At 39.3% G+C, this 17,931-nt stretch overlaps 2 protein-coding genes across 2 annotated transcripts in view; one reads left to right on the forward strand and one right to left on the reverse strand.

Annotated features, from left to right (window-relative positions):
* LOC128648997 (saxiphilin) overlaps nt 1-17,931 on the reverse strand; it is a 248,969-nt gene that overhangs the window by 188,390 nt on the left and 42,648 nt on the right. Inside the window, exons 8-9 of the mRNA XM_053702006.1 lie at nt 9,878-10,035; nt 4,916-5,102 (exon numbers count right to left, since the gene is read on the reverse strand). Of these exons, the coding sequence (XP_053557981.1) occupies nt 4,916-5,102; nt 9,878-10,035 (345 nt within the window). The remainder of the gene's footprint in view (nt 1-4,915; nt 5,103-9,877; nt 10,036-17,931) is intronic.
* The window catches only part of LOC128648998 (phosphatidylserine decarboxylase proenzyme, mitochondrial), an 89,725-nt gene continuing 76,913 nt past the window's right edge, over nt 5,120-17,931 (forward strand). The window contains exons 1-2 of the mRNA XM_053702009.1: nt 5,120-6,017; nt 11,687-11,785. Coding sequence (XP_053557984.1) covers nt 11,706-11,785 — 80 coding nt within the window. The 5' untranslated portion in view covers nt 5,120-6,017; nt 11,687-11,705. The remainder of the gene's footprint in view (nt 6,018-11,686; nt 11,786-17,931) is intronic.

Raw genomic sequence — 17,931 nt, forward strand, 5'->3', positions numbered from 1 at the left:
CAAGAGTGAGACTCTGCCCAGCGAATTATCTTTGATACTTCCATCATTGCTAGGGAGCTTCTTGTCCCTCCCTGATGGTTGATGTAAGCTACAGTCGTGATATTGTCCGACTGAAACCTGATGAACCCCCGAGTTGTTAATTGGGGCCAAGCCAGAAGGGCATTGAGAACTGCCCTCAATTCCAGAATGTTTATTGGAAGGAGACTCTCCTCCTGATTCCATAATCCCTGAGCCTTCAGAGAATTCCAGACAGCGCCCCAACCTAGTAGGCTGGCGTCTGTTGTTACGATTGTCCAGTCTGGCCTGCTGAATGGCATCCCCCTGGACAGGTGTGGCCGATAAAGCCACCATAGAAGAGAATTTCTGGTCTCTTGATTCAGATTCAGAGTAGGGGACAAATCTGAGTAATCCCCATTCCACTGACTTAGCATGCACAATTGCAGCGGTCTGAGGTGTAGGCGTGCAAAAGGTACTATGTCCATTGCCGCTACCATTAAGCCGATCACCTCCATGCATTGAGCTACTGACGGGTGTTGAATGGAATGAAGGACACGGCATGCATCTTGAAGCTTTGTTAACCTGTCTTCTGTCAGGTAAATCTTCATTTCTACAGAATCTATAAGAGTCCCCAAGAATGGAACTCTTGTGAGAGGAAAAAGAGAACTCTTCTTTTCGTTCACTTTCCATCCATGCGACCTTAGAAATGCCAGAACTAACTCTGTATGAGACTTGGCAGTTTGAAAGCTTGAAGCTTGTATTAGAATGTCGTCTAGGTACGGAGCTACCGAAATCCCTCGCGGTCTTAGTACCGCCAGAAGGGCACCCAGAACCTTTGTGAAGATTCTTGGGGCCGTAGCCAATCCGAATGGAAGAGCTACAAACTGGTAGTGCCTGTCTAGGAAGGCAAACCGTAGATACCGGTGATGATCTTTGTGAATCGGTATGTGAAGGTAAGCATCTTTTAAATCCACTGTGGTCATGTACTGACCCTTTTGGATCATGGGTAAGATTGTCCGAATAGTTTCCATTTTGAACGATGGAACTCTTAGGAATTTGTTTAGAATCTTTAAATCTAAGATTGGCCTGAAAGTTCCCTCTTTTTTGGGAACCACAAACAGGTTTGAGTAGAACCCTTGTCCTTGTTCCGACCGCGGGACCGGATGGATCACTCCCATTAATAACAGATCTTGTACACAGCGTAGAAACGCTTCTTTCTTTATCTGGTTTGTTGACAACCTTGACAGATGAAATCTCCCTCTTGGGGGAGATAATTTGAAGTCTAGAAGGTATCCCTGGGATATGATCTCTAGCGCCCAGGGATCCTGCACATCTCTTGCCCAGGCCTGGGCGAAGAGAGAAAGTCTGCCCCCCACTAGATCCGGTCCCGGATCGGGGGCTCTCGGTTCATGCTGTCTTTGGGGCAGCAGCAGGTTTCCTGGCCTGTTTGCCCTTGTTCCAGGACTGGTTAGGTTTCCAGCCTTGCCTGTAACGAGCAACAGCTCCTTCCTGTTTTGGTGCAGTGGAGGTTGATGCTGCTCCTGTTTTGAAATTTCGAAAGGGACGAAAATTAGACTGTCTAGCCTTAGCTTTGGCTTTGTCTTGAGGTAGGGCGTGGCCCTTACCTCCTGTAATGTCAGCGATAATTTCTTTCAAACCGGGCCCAAATAAAGACTGCCCCTTGAAAGGTATATTAAGTAATTTGGACTTAGAAGTAACATCAGCTGACCAGGATTTTAGCCACAGTGCCCTACGTGCCTGTATGGCGAATCCTGAGTTCTTAGCCGTAAGTTTGGTTAAATGTACTACGGCCTCCGAAATGAATGAATTAGCTAGTTTAAGGACTCTAAGCCTGTCCATAATGTCGTCTAGCGTAGATGAACTAAGGTTCTCTTCCAGAGACTCAATCCAAAATGCTGCCGCAGCCGTAATCGGCGCGATACATGCAAGGGGTTGCAATATAAAACCTTGTTGAACAAACATTTTCTTAAGGTAACCCTCTAATTTTTTATCCATTGGATCTGAAAAAGCACAGCTATCCTCCACCGGGATAGTGGTACGCTTAGCTAAGGTAGAAACTGCTCCCTCCACCTTAGGGACCGATTGCCATAAGTCCCGAGTGGTGGCGTCTATTGGAAACATCTTTCTAAATATTGGAGGGGGTGAGAACGGCACACCGGGTCTATCCCACTCCTTAGTAACAATTTCAGTTAATCTCTTAGGTATAGGAAAAACGTCAGTACTCGCCGGTACCGCAAAGTATTTATCCAACCTACACAGTTTCTCTGGTATTGCAACGGTGTTACAATCATTGAGAGCTGCTAAGACCTCCCCTAGTAATACACGGAGGTTTTCCAATTTAAATTTAAAATTTGAAATATCTGAATCCAATCTGTTTGGATCAGAACCGTCACCCACAGAATGAAGCTCTCCGTCCTCATGCTCTGCATGCTGTGACGCAGTATCAGACATGGCCCTAGTATTGTCAGCGCACTCTGTTCTCACCCCAGAGTGGTCACGCTTGCCTCTTAGTTCTGGTAATTTAGACAAAACTTCAGTCATAACAGTAGCCATATCATGTAATGTTATCTGTAATGGCCGCCCAGATGTATTAGGCGCCATAATATCACGCACCTCCCGGGCGGGAGATGCAGGTACTGCCGCGTGAGGCGAGTTAGTCGGCATAACTCTCCCCTCGCAGTTTGGTGAAATTTGTTCACATTGTACAGATTGACTTTTATTTAAAGTAGCATCAATACAGTTAGTACATAAATTTCTATTGGGCTCCACCTTGGCATTGGAACAAATGACACAGATATCTTCCTCTGAGTCAGACATGTTTAACACACTAGCAATAACTTGCAACCTGGTTATAATCTTCTTTAGCAAAAACGTACTGTGCCTCAAAGAGGTACTTAAACGATTAAATGACAGTTGAGATAATGAACTGAAAAACAGTTATAGCATCAAACTTTAAAACAACACCACTTTTAGCAAAGGTTTGTTCCCAGTAGTAAAATAACAATAATTAAATTTGACATAAAAATTTTACAGAGTAACGTTTTTATTCACAGTCAATATAAAATTCTCACAGCTCTGCTGAGAGAATATACCTCCCTTCAAAGAAGTTTGAAGACCCCTGAGATCTGTCAGAGATGAACCGGATCATGCAGGAAATATAAGAGTAGCTGACTGGAAATTTTGATGCGTAGCAAAGAGCGCCAAAAACGGCCCCTCCCTCTCATACACAGCAGTGAAGAGAAACGAAACTGTCACAATTAAAGCAAACAACTGCCAAGTGGAAAATAATGCCCAAATATTTATTCACTCAGTACCTCAGCAATGTAAACGATTCTACATTCCAGCAAAAACGTTTAACATGATAAATACTTATTAAAAGGATTAGTGACCTTTAACAGAGTAGTTCCGGTGAAATACCATCCCCAGAATACTGAAGTGTATACATACATGTCATTATAACGGTATGGCAGGATTTTTTCATCAATTCCATTCAGAAAAAATAAAAACTGCTACATACCTCAATGCAGATTCGTCTGCCCGCTGTCCCCTGATCTGAAGCTTTTACCTCCCTCAGATGGCCGAGAACAGCAATATGATCTTAACTACTCCGGTTAAAATCATAGTAAAAAACTCTGGTAGATTCTTCTTCAAACTCTGCCAGAGAAGTAATAACACGCTCCGGTGCTATTGTAAAATAACAAACTTTTGATTGAAGTCATAAAAACTAAGTATAATCACCATAGTCCTCTCACACATCCTATCTAGTCGTTGGGTGCAAGAGAATGACTGGGACTGACGTAGAGGGGAGGAGCTATATGCAGCTCTGCTGGGTGAATCCTCTTGCATTTCCTGTTGGGGAGGAGTTATATCCCAGAAGTAATGATGACCCGTGGACTGATCACACATAACAGAAGAAATAGGAATAATTTAGTTAATTGTAGTAATTTGATTTTGTTTAATTTAAATTATATTTAAGTTAGGGGGGTTAGGGTAAGACTTAGGTTTAGGGGTTAATAAATTTAATATAGTAGCGGCGACATTGGGGGTGTCAGATTTGGGGTTAATAAAATTTAACTAGTGTTTGCGAGGCGGGGGTCTGTCACGTTTTAGGGGTTAATATATTTATTACAGTGGTGGCTTTGTCCGGTAGGCAGATTAGGGGTTAAATAATTTATTTTAGTGTTTCCAATGTGGGGGGCTCGGTTTAGTGGTTAATATGTAGTTTATGGGTGTTAGTGTACTTTGTAACACTTTAGTTAAGAGTTTTATGTTCCGGCGTTAGCCCATAAAACTCTTAACTACTGACTTTTTAATGCGGTAGGAGTCTTGACAGGAGAGGGTCTACCGCTCACTTCTTCCAAGACTCGTAATACCAGCGTTAGGCAAATCCCATTAAAAACATAGGATACTCAATTGGGGATTTGCAGTAGCCTCGAGTCGTGGAAGAAAAGTGAGTGGTGAGCCTGTACCTGTCAGACTCGTAATACCAGCGTTAGGAAAAAAGCAGCGTTGGGACCTCTCAACGCTGCTTTTTAAGGCTAATGCCAAACACGTAATCTAGGCGATAGTTAATTAAATACCCTGTGTGTTGGTTACTGTCTGGGGGTGTTAAAAAAGGTGCCTTATACGTTTTTCTTACTGGCAGAAAATAATTAATATCTAACTGCTAATTTTTGAAAAATAAATGACATAATATTGCAATGGAAGCAAAACTAGACTTGAATATAAAGCTATATATTGTATATATAGCTATATATATAGATGTATACATTTTGCATATGTTTGTGTATAAATAATATGCAAGTACTTTTGTGTGCTTGCAGTATTACAAAGTATATTTGAGGTGGATAACACAATGTTTTCTGGACATAAATGTAAAGTGTTCCCTGTTTCTTACCTTCATGCCCCAATCCTTTCAGAAGAGCCACATAATCTACTCCTAAAACCCCAGTCACATCCACATCATCACCCAGGATCTTCAGCCCTTGGGTAGAGTCATGAAACAGGAGATTCTTCCCTCCAAATGGCTCTGACATAAAGAGAGATAACTGACTCCGCTTCCTTCCGGTGCGACCAAAAAGATTCTGTTCACATAATATATAGACACTCTGTATATACCCAGATTATATAAAAAAAGTGTGTAGAAACTACATATATAATGCACAGTGTACTGTAATACACTTATAAACTACAATGCAAATACATTAAGAGAAGTACAAATAAATATAGGGAAGATCATCTGCATGTAGAGCTCATATATGGACACATTACATCTGTGTGAAACATTGATCAATTGTCTAATTAGGCATGTTATGTCTACTATACATGCAGAATAGAACAGGGCATAGAGATGAGGCTTCCCATGGTAAATGCAGCTAGTTTAAATCCCTTCTAAGTCAGTTATAACATACTGTAATAAACCTAGAAAGGCCTTAATAAGCTTTATATGCTTATATGCATAAGGGAAATTCTTTCCATGAAAAAAATGTTCTATTTTCCAAAGTGGCAAACTCACCTCTTACTATGGTGTTTTCCACTACCCTCTAACAGTACACTGCTGTGTATTGATCCCATGTCAGTTCTGGGAAAGCATTAATGTGAGCAGTGGAAACTAACACAGAAAAAGATGATATTTACACATTGAGAAAGAGGAACAAAACTTTTCTACAAGGTAAGTGTATTGCCTTTTGTTTGCTTATTAAAATGCCACTTTCATATGCCTTTATATAGTGGGTCTAAGTACCATTGCCTCTGACTGCAATGTAATGTATTGTCACAATGCATTAACAACATTTAAATGTATGGCAACAAACAGAGCAATTATTGGTTTCTCTGCTCACTTATATATTTCCTCCCAAAAAAGGCTGAAGTTTTGGTAAGTAGATGGATTTTTTAATTTGTTGTTCTTGTATAGAGCGCATTGGGGGAAACAGACAAGAGTTTAACGTTCACCTTTCAATGAGTACTGAAACCTGCAGTTTTCATGCTGTTTAGCATATGTGAGTATATGATGAAGTGACCTCAGTGCCCTGAAAGCTTACAATTATATTATCATAGTTGAGCCATTGACCACTTCAGTGTGCATGACAAGCTATGCTCGTCATGCACATCGTGGCCTGTAGGCGCATGATGAGCCTTTCTCGTCATATAGGGGGGTCGACAATCAAGCGCTTTTCTTCGTACGCCTCTCCCATGCTTTATGGGTGTGGCAGTAACGTGGTATGCACGTGGTGATGCCACAAAGGGGCTGAACCAGGATACACCAGTTCTTCAAACGCCTCTATCTCAGCTCCCTTAGCAGCATCAAACCTCCAAGTCCCCTCATTTGAAAGATAATTGTCTACTCTTTGATGATGGTCTTGGAGCAGTACCACACCGTAGATGTTTTCAAAATAAAGTACAAAAAAACCATAAGGGGATTTGCTTGTGAATGGGGTATTATATGCGCAATAAAATAAATATGGTTTGTCTAGAGTCCCCTAATAAAGTTTATTTACTAGTAGACAAGCCACTATCTTAAAGGAAATATAAGATTGTTGTCTGTATAGTCAGTGACAGTGAGCAACTTGCAAGAAAAAAAGTGCTTGGTGATTCTCTTTGAGGGGTCTTGGAGGTTTGTATCTGCTAAGGGAGCTCAAATCAAACGGTTTAAAGAACCTACTCCATCCAGCAACCTTGCAACTACCGGTGTATCTTGGTTCAGCCCCTTTGTGATGTTACAATGTGCTTACAAGGTGACGTCACCAGCGCTCCCATGAAACCTGGGAGTGCCGCCCACTAGGCCACCAACGGTCCCTGACCTATAGTGTGGGGGACTGCCGAAAACAGCATTTGATCAGCGATCCCCCTGCATGATGAAAAGGTTTTGTCATGCACCCACAGGCTGCAATGCCTGTGAAAACCATATGAAAGTATATTACAGAAAATGTTGGTGATGTATAAAGAATCCAGGAGTCTAGCATTTAGTCCAGTATTTAAATAAAGTGTTGAGTGCATTATGATTTGTATTTTAAATGTTTTTCTTTCCAAGGTGTTTTTGAAGTTGCCTCTGAAAATCTTGATTTTTAGATTTTGGATGGAGTGGTCAGATTGGGTGAAATGGTGTCCAACAGGAGTGCAGTATTTTATTTCACAGTGATTTTTTATTCAGTATCAAGGTGCAGTTTCTGGCTTGTTCCTCCAATATAACATCCAACTTCACATGCAGTGCAATGTATCATGTCTACCACAGATATACATGAATATGACTTTAATGTTGTAAGATTTATTCTTATGATTTGCTGTGCAGTTTTAACAAATGTGTCACATAGTTTGCATAGAGTTTTATCGCAGCGCTTGGTGCCATTCTGAGTGTTCTCTTTCTCAAGGGGTAGTTTTCTGTTAACCAGTTTCGGTTTTAGGTTAGGTGGTTGTCTAAATGCTAAGTTTGGAGGTTGCGGTGGAAAGAGTGTGGGATCCTCTGTGAGTAGTGGCTGAAAGTCTTTTATAATTGTTTGTATCCCCTCGAGAGCAGGGTTGTATTTGACTACTAGTGGGATATGTGATACATTTTTCTATTCCCTGTATTGTAATAGGCATTCATATGGGGAATTGAGGGCAGAGTTATTTTTTATTTATAACCCCTGTTTTGTAGCCTTTTTTTAATGATTGCGACAGCGTGGTGAAGAGTTTATCATAATCCTTGGTACAGCACTCCTGTTGGACAACATTTCACCCAACCTAGGCCACTCCATACAAAACTACCGAAATCAAGATTCTCAAAGGTAACTTAAAAAATACCCTGGAAAGAAAAACATTTGGAATTAAAATGATAATGCACTTCAACACTTTAAATACTGGACTAAAACCTGATTTTGGGTTATTGACACATTACCAACATTTTTGGTAATAAACTCATATGGTTAATTATATTTAACATTCCACACTTTTAATACAAAGATAAGCTAATGTCTACCCCAATGCCATTGTTTTTCCTTCTTTTTCCTTCTGTGTGTATACTCAGAAGCATTTATATGTATATTTATGTGTACATGTAGCTGTCTGTATGGCACTTTACATCTTGATGCCACGTAGATATATAAGTTTATGTCAGTATAAGCTCTATGTCTATATCTCTCCCCTGTCTGTTTTCTTACACTGGCTATTGTCAGTCTCTTTACACCTTTCACCTCAGAGCCCTCATGTTTTTATGACAACCCCTCCTCAACCTGTACTCAGACCTCTGTAACACTTTCTGTCCTTGTTATACCATCCTGTGCTTCAAGATATAATCTGTAAATTCTATTGTATTGATCAATATTGCTTCAGACCTGAGGAAGAGGGAAACTCTCGAAAGCTTGCCTACTTGTAAGTGTATAGTTAGTCCAACAAAAAATCATCATTGCTTAATGTTGTTTTGGTATCTTAATCACTGGACTAACACGACTACTCCAATCAACGTTTAAATATACATATATATTTAAAAATGTAAACAGTATCAATTCTTCAGGTACAGTTGCGCAAAGTCAGGGATTTGTAGACATATAGGGTTCAATTTATCAAGCATCAACTGATAATACGCTTGAATTCCGCGTTGTATTTGTCTTGTGAACTGCTGGTGCAATGCCGCCCCCTGCAGATTCGAGGCCAATCGGCTGCTAGCAGGGGGTGCCAATCAACCCGATCGTATTTGATCGGGTTGATTTCTGGCTATGTCTGTCTGCCACCTCAGAGCAGGCGGACAGGTTATGGAGCAGCGGTCTTTAGACCGCTGCTTCATAACTTGTGTTTCCGTCGAGCCTGAAGGCTCGCCAGAAATACGGGGCATCAAGCTCCATGCAGAGCTTGATAAATATGCCTCATCATGTTTACTTCCCTTCACAATCAGAAGATGTCTAGCAATGCCATCAACTCAGAATTGGCAGAAACCATAGGGACACTGGTGCGCCAATCTACTGTCTGGAGAAGTATGGTCAGAAGTGATCTTCATGTTGAAACAAGGCCAAGCAACTCAACCATGCATGAAACACAGGAACTGGAGTGCAGAAAAATGGCAGCAGGTGCTCTGGACTGATTAGTCAAAATGTTAAATATTTTAATGTAGCAGAAGGAAGTTTGTTTGCTGAAGGGCTGGTGAGGTGTACAAGAATGAGTAGCTGCAGGCAACGGTGAAGCATGGTATTGGTTCCTGTGGGGCTGCATTTCTGCAAATGGAGTTAGGGATTTGGTGAGAATTAAGGGTTTCCTCAATGCTGAGAAATACAGGCAGATACTTATCCATCATGCAATACTATCAAAGAGGCATCTGATTGGCCCGAATTTATTCTGCAGCATCACAATGACCTCAAACATAGAGCCAAAATTATTAGGAATTGTAATCAGTGTAAAGAAGAACAAAGAGTCCTGAAAGTGATGGTGTGGCCCCTACAGAGACCTGATCTGAACATTAAGTCTGTCTGGTGTTACATGAAGAGGCAGAAGCACCGGAGGCTGCTTAACTCAGAGATGGTTGGAACAACCTACTATTAAAAACTGTGTGCAAGTGTACCTAGAAGAATTGATGCTGTTTTGAAGGCAAAGGTGGTCACACCAAATATTGATTTGATTTAGAGTTTTCTTCTGTTCACTTACTTTGCATTTTGTTAATTGGTAAAAAATAATCTATTAACATTTCTGTTTTTGAAAGTATTCTTACATTATAGCATTTTTTCACACCTGCCGAAAACTATTACACAGTACTGTATATGTGTTTTTCTATGTATATGTGTGTGCATCCCATAGATTATAGATCACATATAATGTATTATTAGCACCGAATGTGCCCAGTATATGTATATATAAACAATTAAATTGACAATGACATGCAGATGCAGCTCATCACCTGGATTAGTGTGAGAAACCTTTTTGTTATTCTGTGCATGTGACCTCGCGTGACAATTGCTTTCCAGGGGCCTTGTCCCAGGTTACAGGATCTGTAAGAGGTCAGAGCAGCTGTGGATCCATCAGGGCAGAGTAGCTCAAACTGATCGTGGTCTGAATCTGGAAATATAGAGATATGGTCTCAAAGTTTAAAAGTGACTGCTGGGGGTCTATTTAAAGGGACACTGAACCCAAATTTTTTTCTTTTGTGATTCAGATAGAGCATGCAATTTTAAGCAACTTTCTAATTGACTCCTATTATCATATTGTCTTCATTCTTTTGGTATCTTTATTTGAAATGCAAGAATGTAAGTTTTAGATGCCGGCCCTTTTTCGGTGAACAAACTGGGTTGTTCTTGCCGATTGGTGGATACATTCTCCCACCAATAAACAAGTGCTTCCCATGGTTCTGAACCCAACAAATAGCTTAGATGCTATTTTTTCAAATAAAGAAAGCAAGAGAATGAAGAAAAATTGATAATAGGTGTAAATTAGAAAGTTGCTTAAAATTGCATGCTCTATCTGAATCACGAAAGAAAGTAGAGACAAGGGGGTCCATTTATCGATGTGCGGCGGACATGATCCGCTATATCGGATCATGTCCGTCCGCACATTAATAAATGGACCCCCTTGTCTCTACTGCAAGAACCATATTGCCCACTGCTGACCTGTATTCTCTGTTTCTACTTAGTACCCCGAACAACTTCCATTTATAGCACTTTTTCTGTGTCTTCTTTTTAACCTTTATTTCTTCTCATTATTTATTTTTATTTATAATTATCTCCTCTATTAATATCCTTCTGCACGATGTACATTAAATAGATGACAAATATTCTTATTATTCATTATGTATATCCCAAATATGAACACGATCCTTCTCCGTATCACTTTTGACACAGGGAAACTGAGCTTGTAAGTTATTAACAGGCAAGTGAGTGAAATGAAGTTACGCTCAGTGACAAGGAAATCTCTAAATGCAAATTGCACAACTCATTAACCACTATTTAGACCCACAAATTCACTATGCCCCACTGACCCCCTCAAAAAAAGTTACAACCTGTCATTACCTAAGCTATATTTTACCCACTTCCTACCAAAACTACTGAAAAAAACACCTTCTCCAGCACTCTGTTTGGGCACCTTGGGTATAAATTACCATAAAAACGCAAAAGTTTTCTTTTATCATTCCAATAGAACATTATTATTAAGATTTTAAACAACTTTCCAAATGACTTCTATTTTCAAATGTGCATCATTCTCTTAGTATCCTTTGTTGAAGGAGCAGCAAGGCACTACTTTGAGCTAGTTGAACACATCAGTTTAACCAATGACCAGAGCCATATCTGGGCAGCCACCAATCAGCAGCTAGATCCCAGTAGAACATTGCTGCCCTGAGCTTAACTAGGTATGTATTTTTAACAAATGATACCAAAAGAACAAAGTAATTTAGATAATAGATGTAAATTGAAAGTTTTTTAAAATTGCATGTTCTATATTAATCATAAAAGTTTAATTTTGACTTTGCTGTCCCTTTAAGAAAATGTTTCTGTCCTTCAATATGTGCAGCAACCAATCAGCAGCTAGCTCCCAGAAGTGCATTGCTGCTCCTGAGCCTACCTAGGTATGCTTTTCAACAAAGGATATAAGGAGAATTAAGCAAGTAAGATAAAAGCAGCAAAAAGGAAAGTTGTTTAAAATTGCATCTTCTATTTGAATCATGAAAGTTTAAATTCTATTTTACTGTCCCTTAAACTGTTTTTTTCTTTTACAGTCACAGTAGGGATCTGAAGATGATGTTTACTTCAGTGCGACCTGAAGAGGATGCAAGCTTCAATCAAGGGTTTAATACATTATTCAATCATATATTAAGGTTGGACAAAGATTTTGGATCATTATGTATGATGCATACATTTAATGTATGATGCATACTTTTTCCTAGTACAAAACTTAGATCTGTTTGATGTAGCGCTTCTCTATTCCACCACTTTGCTATTAAACAGATACTTGAACTTAAAGGAACTGTCTAGTCCAAAACAAACTTTCATTATTCAGATAGGGCATGTCATTTTAAACAATTTTCCAATTTACGTCTATCACCAATTTTGCTTTGTTCTCTTGCGCCGAGATTACGAGATTGGCGTTAGCCTTAAAAAGCAGCGTTAAGAGGTCCCAACGCTGCTTTTTATCTAATGCTGGTATTAAGAGTCAGGCAGGAAAGGGTCTACCGCTCACTTTTCTACCGCAAATCCCCTTACGTCAATTGCGTATCCTAGCTTTTTAATGGGATTTGCCTAACGCTGGTATTACAAGTCTTGGAATAAGTGAGCGGTAGACCCTCTCCTGTCAATACTTCTACCGCATTAAAAAGTCAGTAGTTAAGAGTTTTATGGGCTAACGCCGGAACATAAAACTCTTAACTAAAGTGCTAATATGTACACTAACACCCATAAACTACCTATTAACCCCTAAACCGAGACCCCCCCCCCACATCGCAAACACTATAATAAAATTTTTTAACCCCTAATCTGCCGACCGGACATCGCTGCCACCTACATTATACTTATGAACCCCTAATCTGCTGCCCCTAACATCGCCAACACCTACATTATAGTTATTAACCCCTAATCTGCTGCCCCCAACGTCGCTGCAACCTAACTACACTTATTAACCCCTAATCTGCCGACTGGACATTGCCGCCACTTTAATAAATGTATTAACCCCTAAAACGCTGCACTCCCGCCTCGCAAACACTAGTTAATTTTTATTAACCCTTAATCTGCCTGCCCTAACATCGCTGACACCTACTAACATTTATTAACCCCTAATCTGCCACCCCCAACGTCGCCGCTACTATATTAAAGGTATTAACCCCTAAACCTAAGTCTAAACCTAACCCTAACCCCCCCTAACTTAAATATAATTTAATTTAAAATAAATAAATATAACAAAATTAAATAAATGATTCCTATTTAAAACTAAATACTGATAAAATAAACCCTAAAATAGCTACAATATAACTAATAGTTACATTGTAGCTAGCTTAGGATTTATATTTATTTCACAGGCAACTTTGTATTTATTTTAACTAGGTACAATAGTTATTAAATAGTTATTAACTATTTAATAGCTACCTAGTTAAAATAAGTACAAAGTTACCTGTAAAATAAATCCTAACCTAAGTTACAATTACACCTAACACTACACTATCATTAAATAAATTACATAAACTACCTACAATTAAATACAATTAAATTCAATAAACTAAATTACGGAAAAAAACAAACGAAATTATAGAAAATAAAAAAAATTACAAGAAGTTTAAACTAATTATACCTAATCTAAGCCCCCTAAGATTAGGGGCAGTGGTCATCCGATCCGTCCAGTAGTCTTCATCCGATGGGGCAGAAGAGGACATCCAGACCGGTAGAAGTCTTCATCCTATCCGGGCAGAAGAGGACATCCGGACCGGGAGAAGGCTTCATCCAAGCGGCATCTTCTATCTTCATCCATCCAACGAGGAACGGCTCCATCTTGAAGACCTCCGGCGCGGAACATCCTTCTAGGCCGACGACTAACGCCGAATGAATATTCCTTTAAATGACGTCATCCAAGATGGCGTCCCTCGAATTCCGATTGGCTGATAGGATTCTATCAGCCAATCGGAATTAAGGTAGGAAAAATCTGATTGGTTGATTTAATCAGCCAATCAGATTGAAGTTCAATCCGATTGGCTGATTGGATCAGCCAATAGAATTGACCATGCATTCTATTGGCTGATCCAATCGGAATTCGAGGGATGCAATCTTTGATGACGTCATTTAAAGGAATATTCATTCGTCGTTAGTCGTCGGCCTAGAAGGATGTTCCGTGCCGGAGGTCTTCAAGATGGAGCCGTTCCTCGTCGGATGGACGAAGATAGAAGATGTCGCTTCTCCCGGGCTTGCCCGGATAGGATGAAGACTTCTGCCAGTCTGAATGTCCTCTTCTGCCCCATCGGATGAAGACTACTGGACGGATCAGATGACCACTGGTGCCCGGCTGGGTGAAGACGGCTCAAGGTAGGGTGATCTTCAATGGGGTAGTGTTAGGTTTTTTAAAGTGGGTATTGGGTGGGTTTTAGAGTAGGGGTGTGTGGGTGGTGGGTTGTAATGTTGGGGGGGTATTGTATTCTTTTTTTTACAGGTAAAAGAGCCGATTACTTTGGGGCAATGCCCCGCAAAAGGCCCTTTAAGGGCTATTTGTAATTTAGTATAGGGTAGGGCATTTATTTATTTTGGGGGGGCTTTTTTATATTATTAGGGGGCTTAGATTAGGTGTAATTAGTTTAAACTTCTTGTAATTTTTTCTATTTTCTGTAATTTAGTGTTTTTTTTTCTCGTAATTTAGTTTATTGAATTCAATTGTAGGTAGTTTATGTCATTTATTTAATGATAGTGTAGTGTTAGGTGTAATTGTAACTTAGGTTAGGATTTATTTTACAGGTAATTTTGTACTTATTTTAGCTAGGTAGTTATTAAATAGTTAATAACTATTTAATAACTATTGTACCTAGTTAAAATAAATACAAAGTTGCCTGTAAAATAAATATACATCCTAAGCTAGCTACAATGTAACTATTAGTTATATTGTAGCTAGCTTAGGGTTTATTTTACAGGTAAGTAGTTTTAAATAGGAATAATTTAATTAATTATAGTAAATTTATTTAGTTTCATTTAAATTATATTTAAGTTAGGGGGTGTTAGGGTTAGACTTAGGTTTAGGGGTTAATACATTTATTATAGTGGCGGCGACGTTGGCGGCGGCAGATTAGGGGTTAATTAATTTAATATAGTTGTGGCGACGTTGGGGGGGCAGATTAGGGGTTAATAACTATAATGTAGGTGTCGGCGATGTTGGGGGCAGCAAATTAGGGGTTTATAAGTATAATGTAGGTGGCAGCGGTGTCCGGAGCAGAAGATTAGGGGTTATTAGTATAATGCAGGTGTCTGCGATAGCGGGGGCGGCAGATTAGGGGTTAATAAGTGTAAGATTAGGGGTGTTTAGACTCGGGGTTCATGTTAGGGTGTTAGGTGCAGACATATTTTTTATTTCCCCATAGGAAACAATTGGGCTGCGTTAGAAGCTGGACGCTGCTATTTTGCAGGTGTTAGGTTTTTTTCCAGCCAGCTCAGCCCCATTGTTTCCTAAGGGGAAATCGTGCACGAGGACGTTTAGCCATCTTACCGCTACCGTAAGCAACGCTGGTATTGAGGTGAGATGTGGAGCTAAATTCTGCTCTACGCTCACCTTTTTGCGGCTAACGCCAGGTTTAAAAAAACCTGTAATACCAGCGTTGGCTTAAGGTAGCGTTAGAAAAAAAACCCTTGTTAGCAACGCACCCCTGTTAACGCCAAACTCGTAATCTCGCCGGTGATATTCTAAGTTAAAAGCTAAATCTAGGAGGTTCATATGCTAATTTCTCATTAGACATGTGCATGGCGAAAAAATTTGGTTCGGTTCGGATCGATTCGGATTTTTTCGAATTTCGGTTCGGATCTATTCGGTAAAAATTTGAATAAATTCGGTTCAGATTCGTTTCGGATTCATTAGGATTTGAATAAATTTGGCTGGATTCCGTTCGGAAATTCGGAATTTCGGTAAGTGTTAGGTGGGATGTGCTGTGTATTAGATTAGTATTATGTACTGTATATTAGGTATAACCCATAGCAGAGTGATATAACCTAATATACTGTATAATACTAGTGTAATCCATGGCCATCCAAATCTACCGAATAAATCCGAATAAATCCGAAATAATTTGGATTTATTCGGTAGATTCGGCACTATTTTAATTCGGAAATTCGAATCGATCCGAATCCCAAATTTACCGAATTCGGCCGAATTTCCGAATCGATCCAAAACGAATTGCACATTTCTATTTCTCATGTGTGTCATAAAGATAAGACTGTGCTCACGCACGTGGAGTTCCTAGGGGCCAGCACTGATTGGCTAAAATGCAAGTTTGTCAAAAGAACTGAAGTAAAGGGGCAGTTTGAAGAGGTTGAGAGATACAAGATAATCATAGAGGTAAAAAGTGTATTAATATAACTGTGTTGGTTGTGCAAAACTAGGGAATGAGTAATAAACGGATTATCTATCTTTTAAAACAATAAATATTCTGGTGTAGACGGTCCCTTTAAATATTCAATGTACCCTTCAATGTCTTTTTTTCTCTGTAATGTTTTGCTTCCAACATAGGATGAATGTTTTGCATCAATAGCTATTGTTGTAACAATGGGAACAGTAATGTATATTTCCAATGGTGCCATTCTTTGTATTATATCATATTCTAAGCTCTAATAAAACTTATTTAATATAATGTATGGGGTGCAGTCTACTTGGATCAACTAATTGTCCCCAGTATGATTTGTCATCACACTTGTGAAGCCATCTTGAAAAAGCAGTAGTGATAGAATTCCCTTTAACAAAAGCTGAAAACTGGTAAAGGGGCAATGAACTGTAAAGGTTTCTCCCATTTAGGGCCAAATTTGAGTGGTGCCCTAACTGTTGCTCGCAAGCAGGAGTTTATTGTGGCTCTTTGCGCACGTCGGAAGTACCGTGCTGTTACGAGTTGAAAGTAAATGTGTTTGTGAATAGCATGACGTCAGAGCTCTGGTTAACTGTTACACAAAACACATCAGAAATAAGTTTAAAAGTACAGTTACACTCATAATAACACTGTCTGATAGAATGAATTTAAAAACATTGCATTAAAAGGATATAAGGGTGTAAACATATGAGGCATCAGGTGTTAGAAAGAAAAGGCATGCAAAGGGCTTTAATAACATAGAGATACATTACATACATATACATGTGTGTGTGTATGTATGTGTGTGTGTGTATGAATGTTTATATGTGTGTATGTGTATGTATGTGTGTGTATGAATGTGTGTGTGTGTATTTGTGTGTATGTGTATGTGTGTGTATATATGTATGTGTGTGTGTGTGTGTGTGTGTGTGTATGTGTATGTATGTGTGTGTGTATATGTATGTGTGTGTGTATGTGTGTGTGTGTGTATGTATATGTATGTGTGTGTGTATGAATGTGTGTGTGTGTGTGTATGTGTATGTATGTGTGTGTGTATATGTATGTGTGTGTGTGTGTATGTATATGTATGTGTGTGTGTATGAATGTGTGTGTATTTGTGTGTATGTGTATGTATGTGTGTGTGTGTGTATATGTATGTATGTGTGTATGTGTATTTATGTGTGTGTGTATATCTGTGTGTGTGTATGTATGTGTGTGTGTATTTATGTGTGTGTGTGTGTATGTATGGTGTGTGTATGGTGTGTGTATTGTGTGTGTTGTGTGTTTATGTGTGTTTAAAATTCAATAGTAATTGTCTGGTATTCCTATAGTATATAAACTAATGGGAATCCTCAAACTTTATAGCTCACAGAAACCAAGTCTAAAGTAGTTTTTCAGAATATTGTGTTGGTCATATGATGTCCCTTCCTGGTGACATGTGATGTCTCTTCCTAGTGACATATGATGTCTCTTCCTGGTGACATGTGATGTCTCTTCCTAGTGACATATGATGTCTCTTCCTGGTGACATGTGATGTCTCTTCCTAGTGACATATGATGTCTCTTCCTGGTGACATGTGATGTCTCTTCCTAGTGACATGTGATGTCTCTTCCTAGTGACATATGATGTCTCTTCCTGGTGACATGTGATGTCTCTTCCTAGTGACATATGATGTCTCTTCCTGGTGACATGTGATGTCTCTTCCTAGTGACATATGATGTCTCTTCCTGGTGACATGTGATGTCTCTTCCTAGTGACATATGATGTCTCTTCCTAGTGACATATGATGTCTCTATATGTGAGCGCCAATATGTGTAAAACACAAAAGGCAATAGATCTTTTTAATATTGGCTTCTATATCAATATCTTTATTATTATCCTTTAGTTTTATTTCGGTTAGTTTTAAAAAGAGAACGGTCCACTAAGTACTGGTAATATGAATTATAAAA

Source organism: Bombina bombina, chromosome 2 (assembly GCF_027579735.1).
Source record: "Bombina bombina isolate aBomBom1 chromosome 2, aBomBom1.pri, whole genome shotgun sequence".
Classification (NCBI taxonomy): Eukaryota; Metazoa; Chordata; class Amphibia; order Anura; family Bombinatoridae; genus Bombina; species Bombina bombina.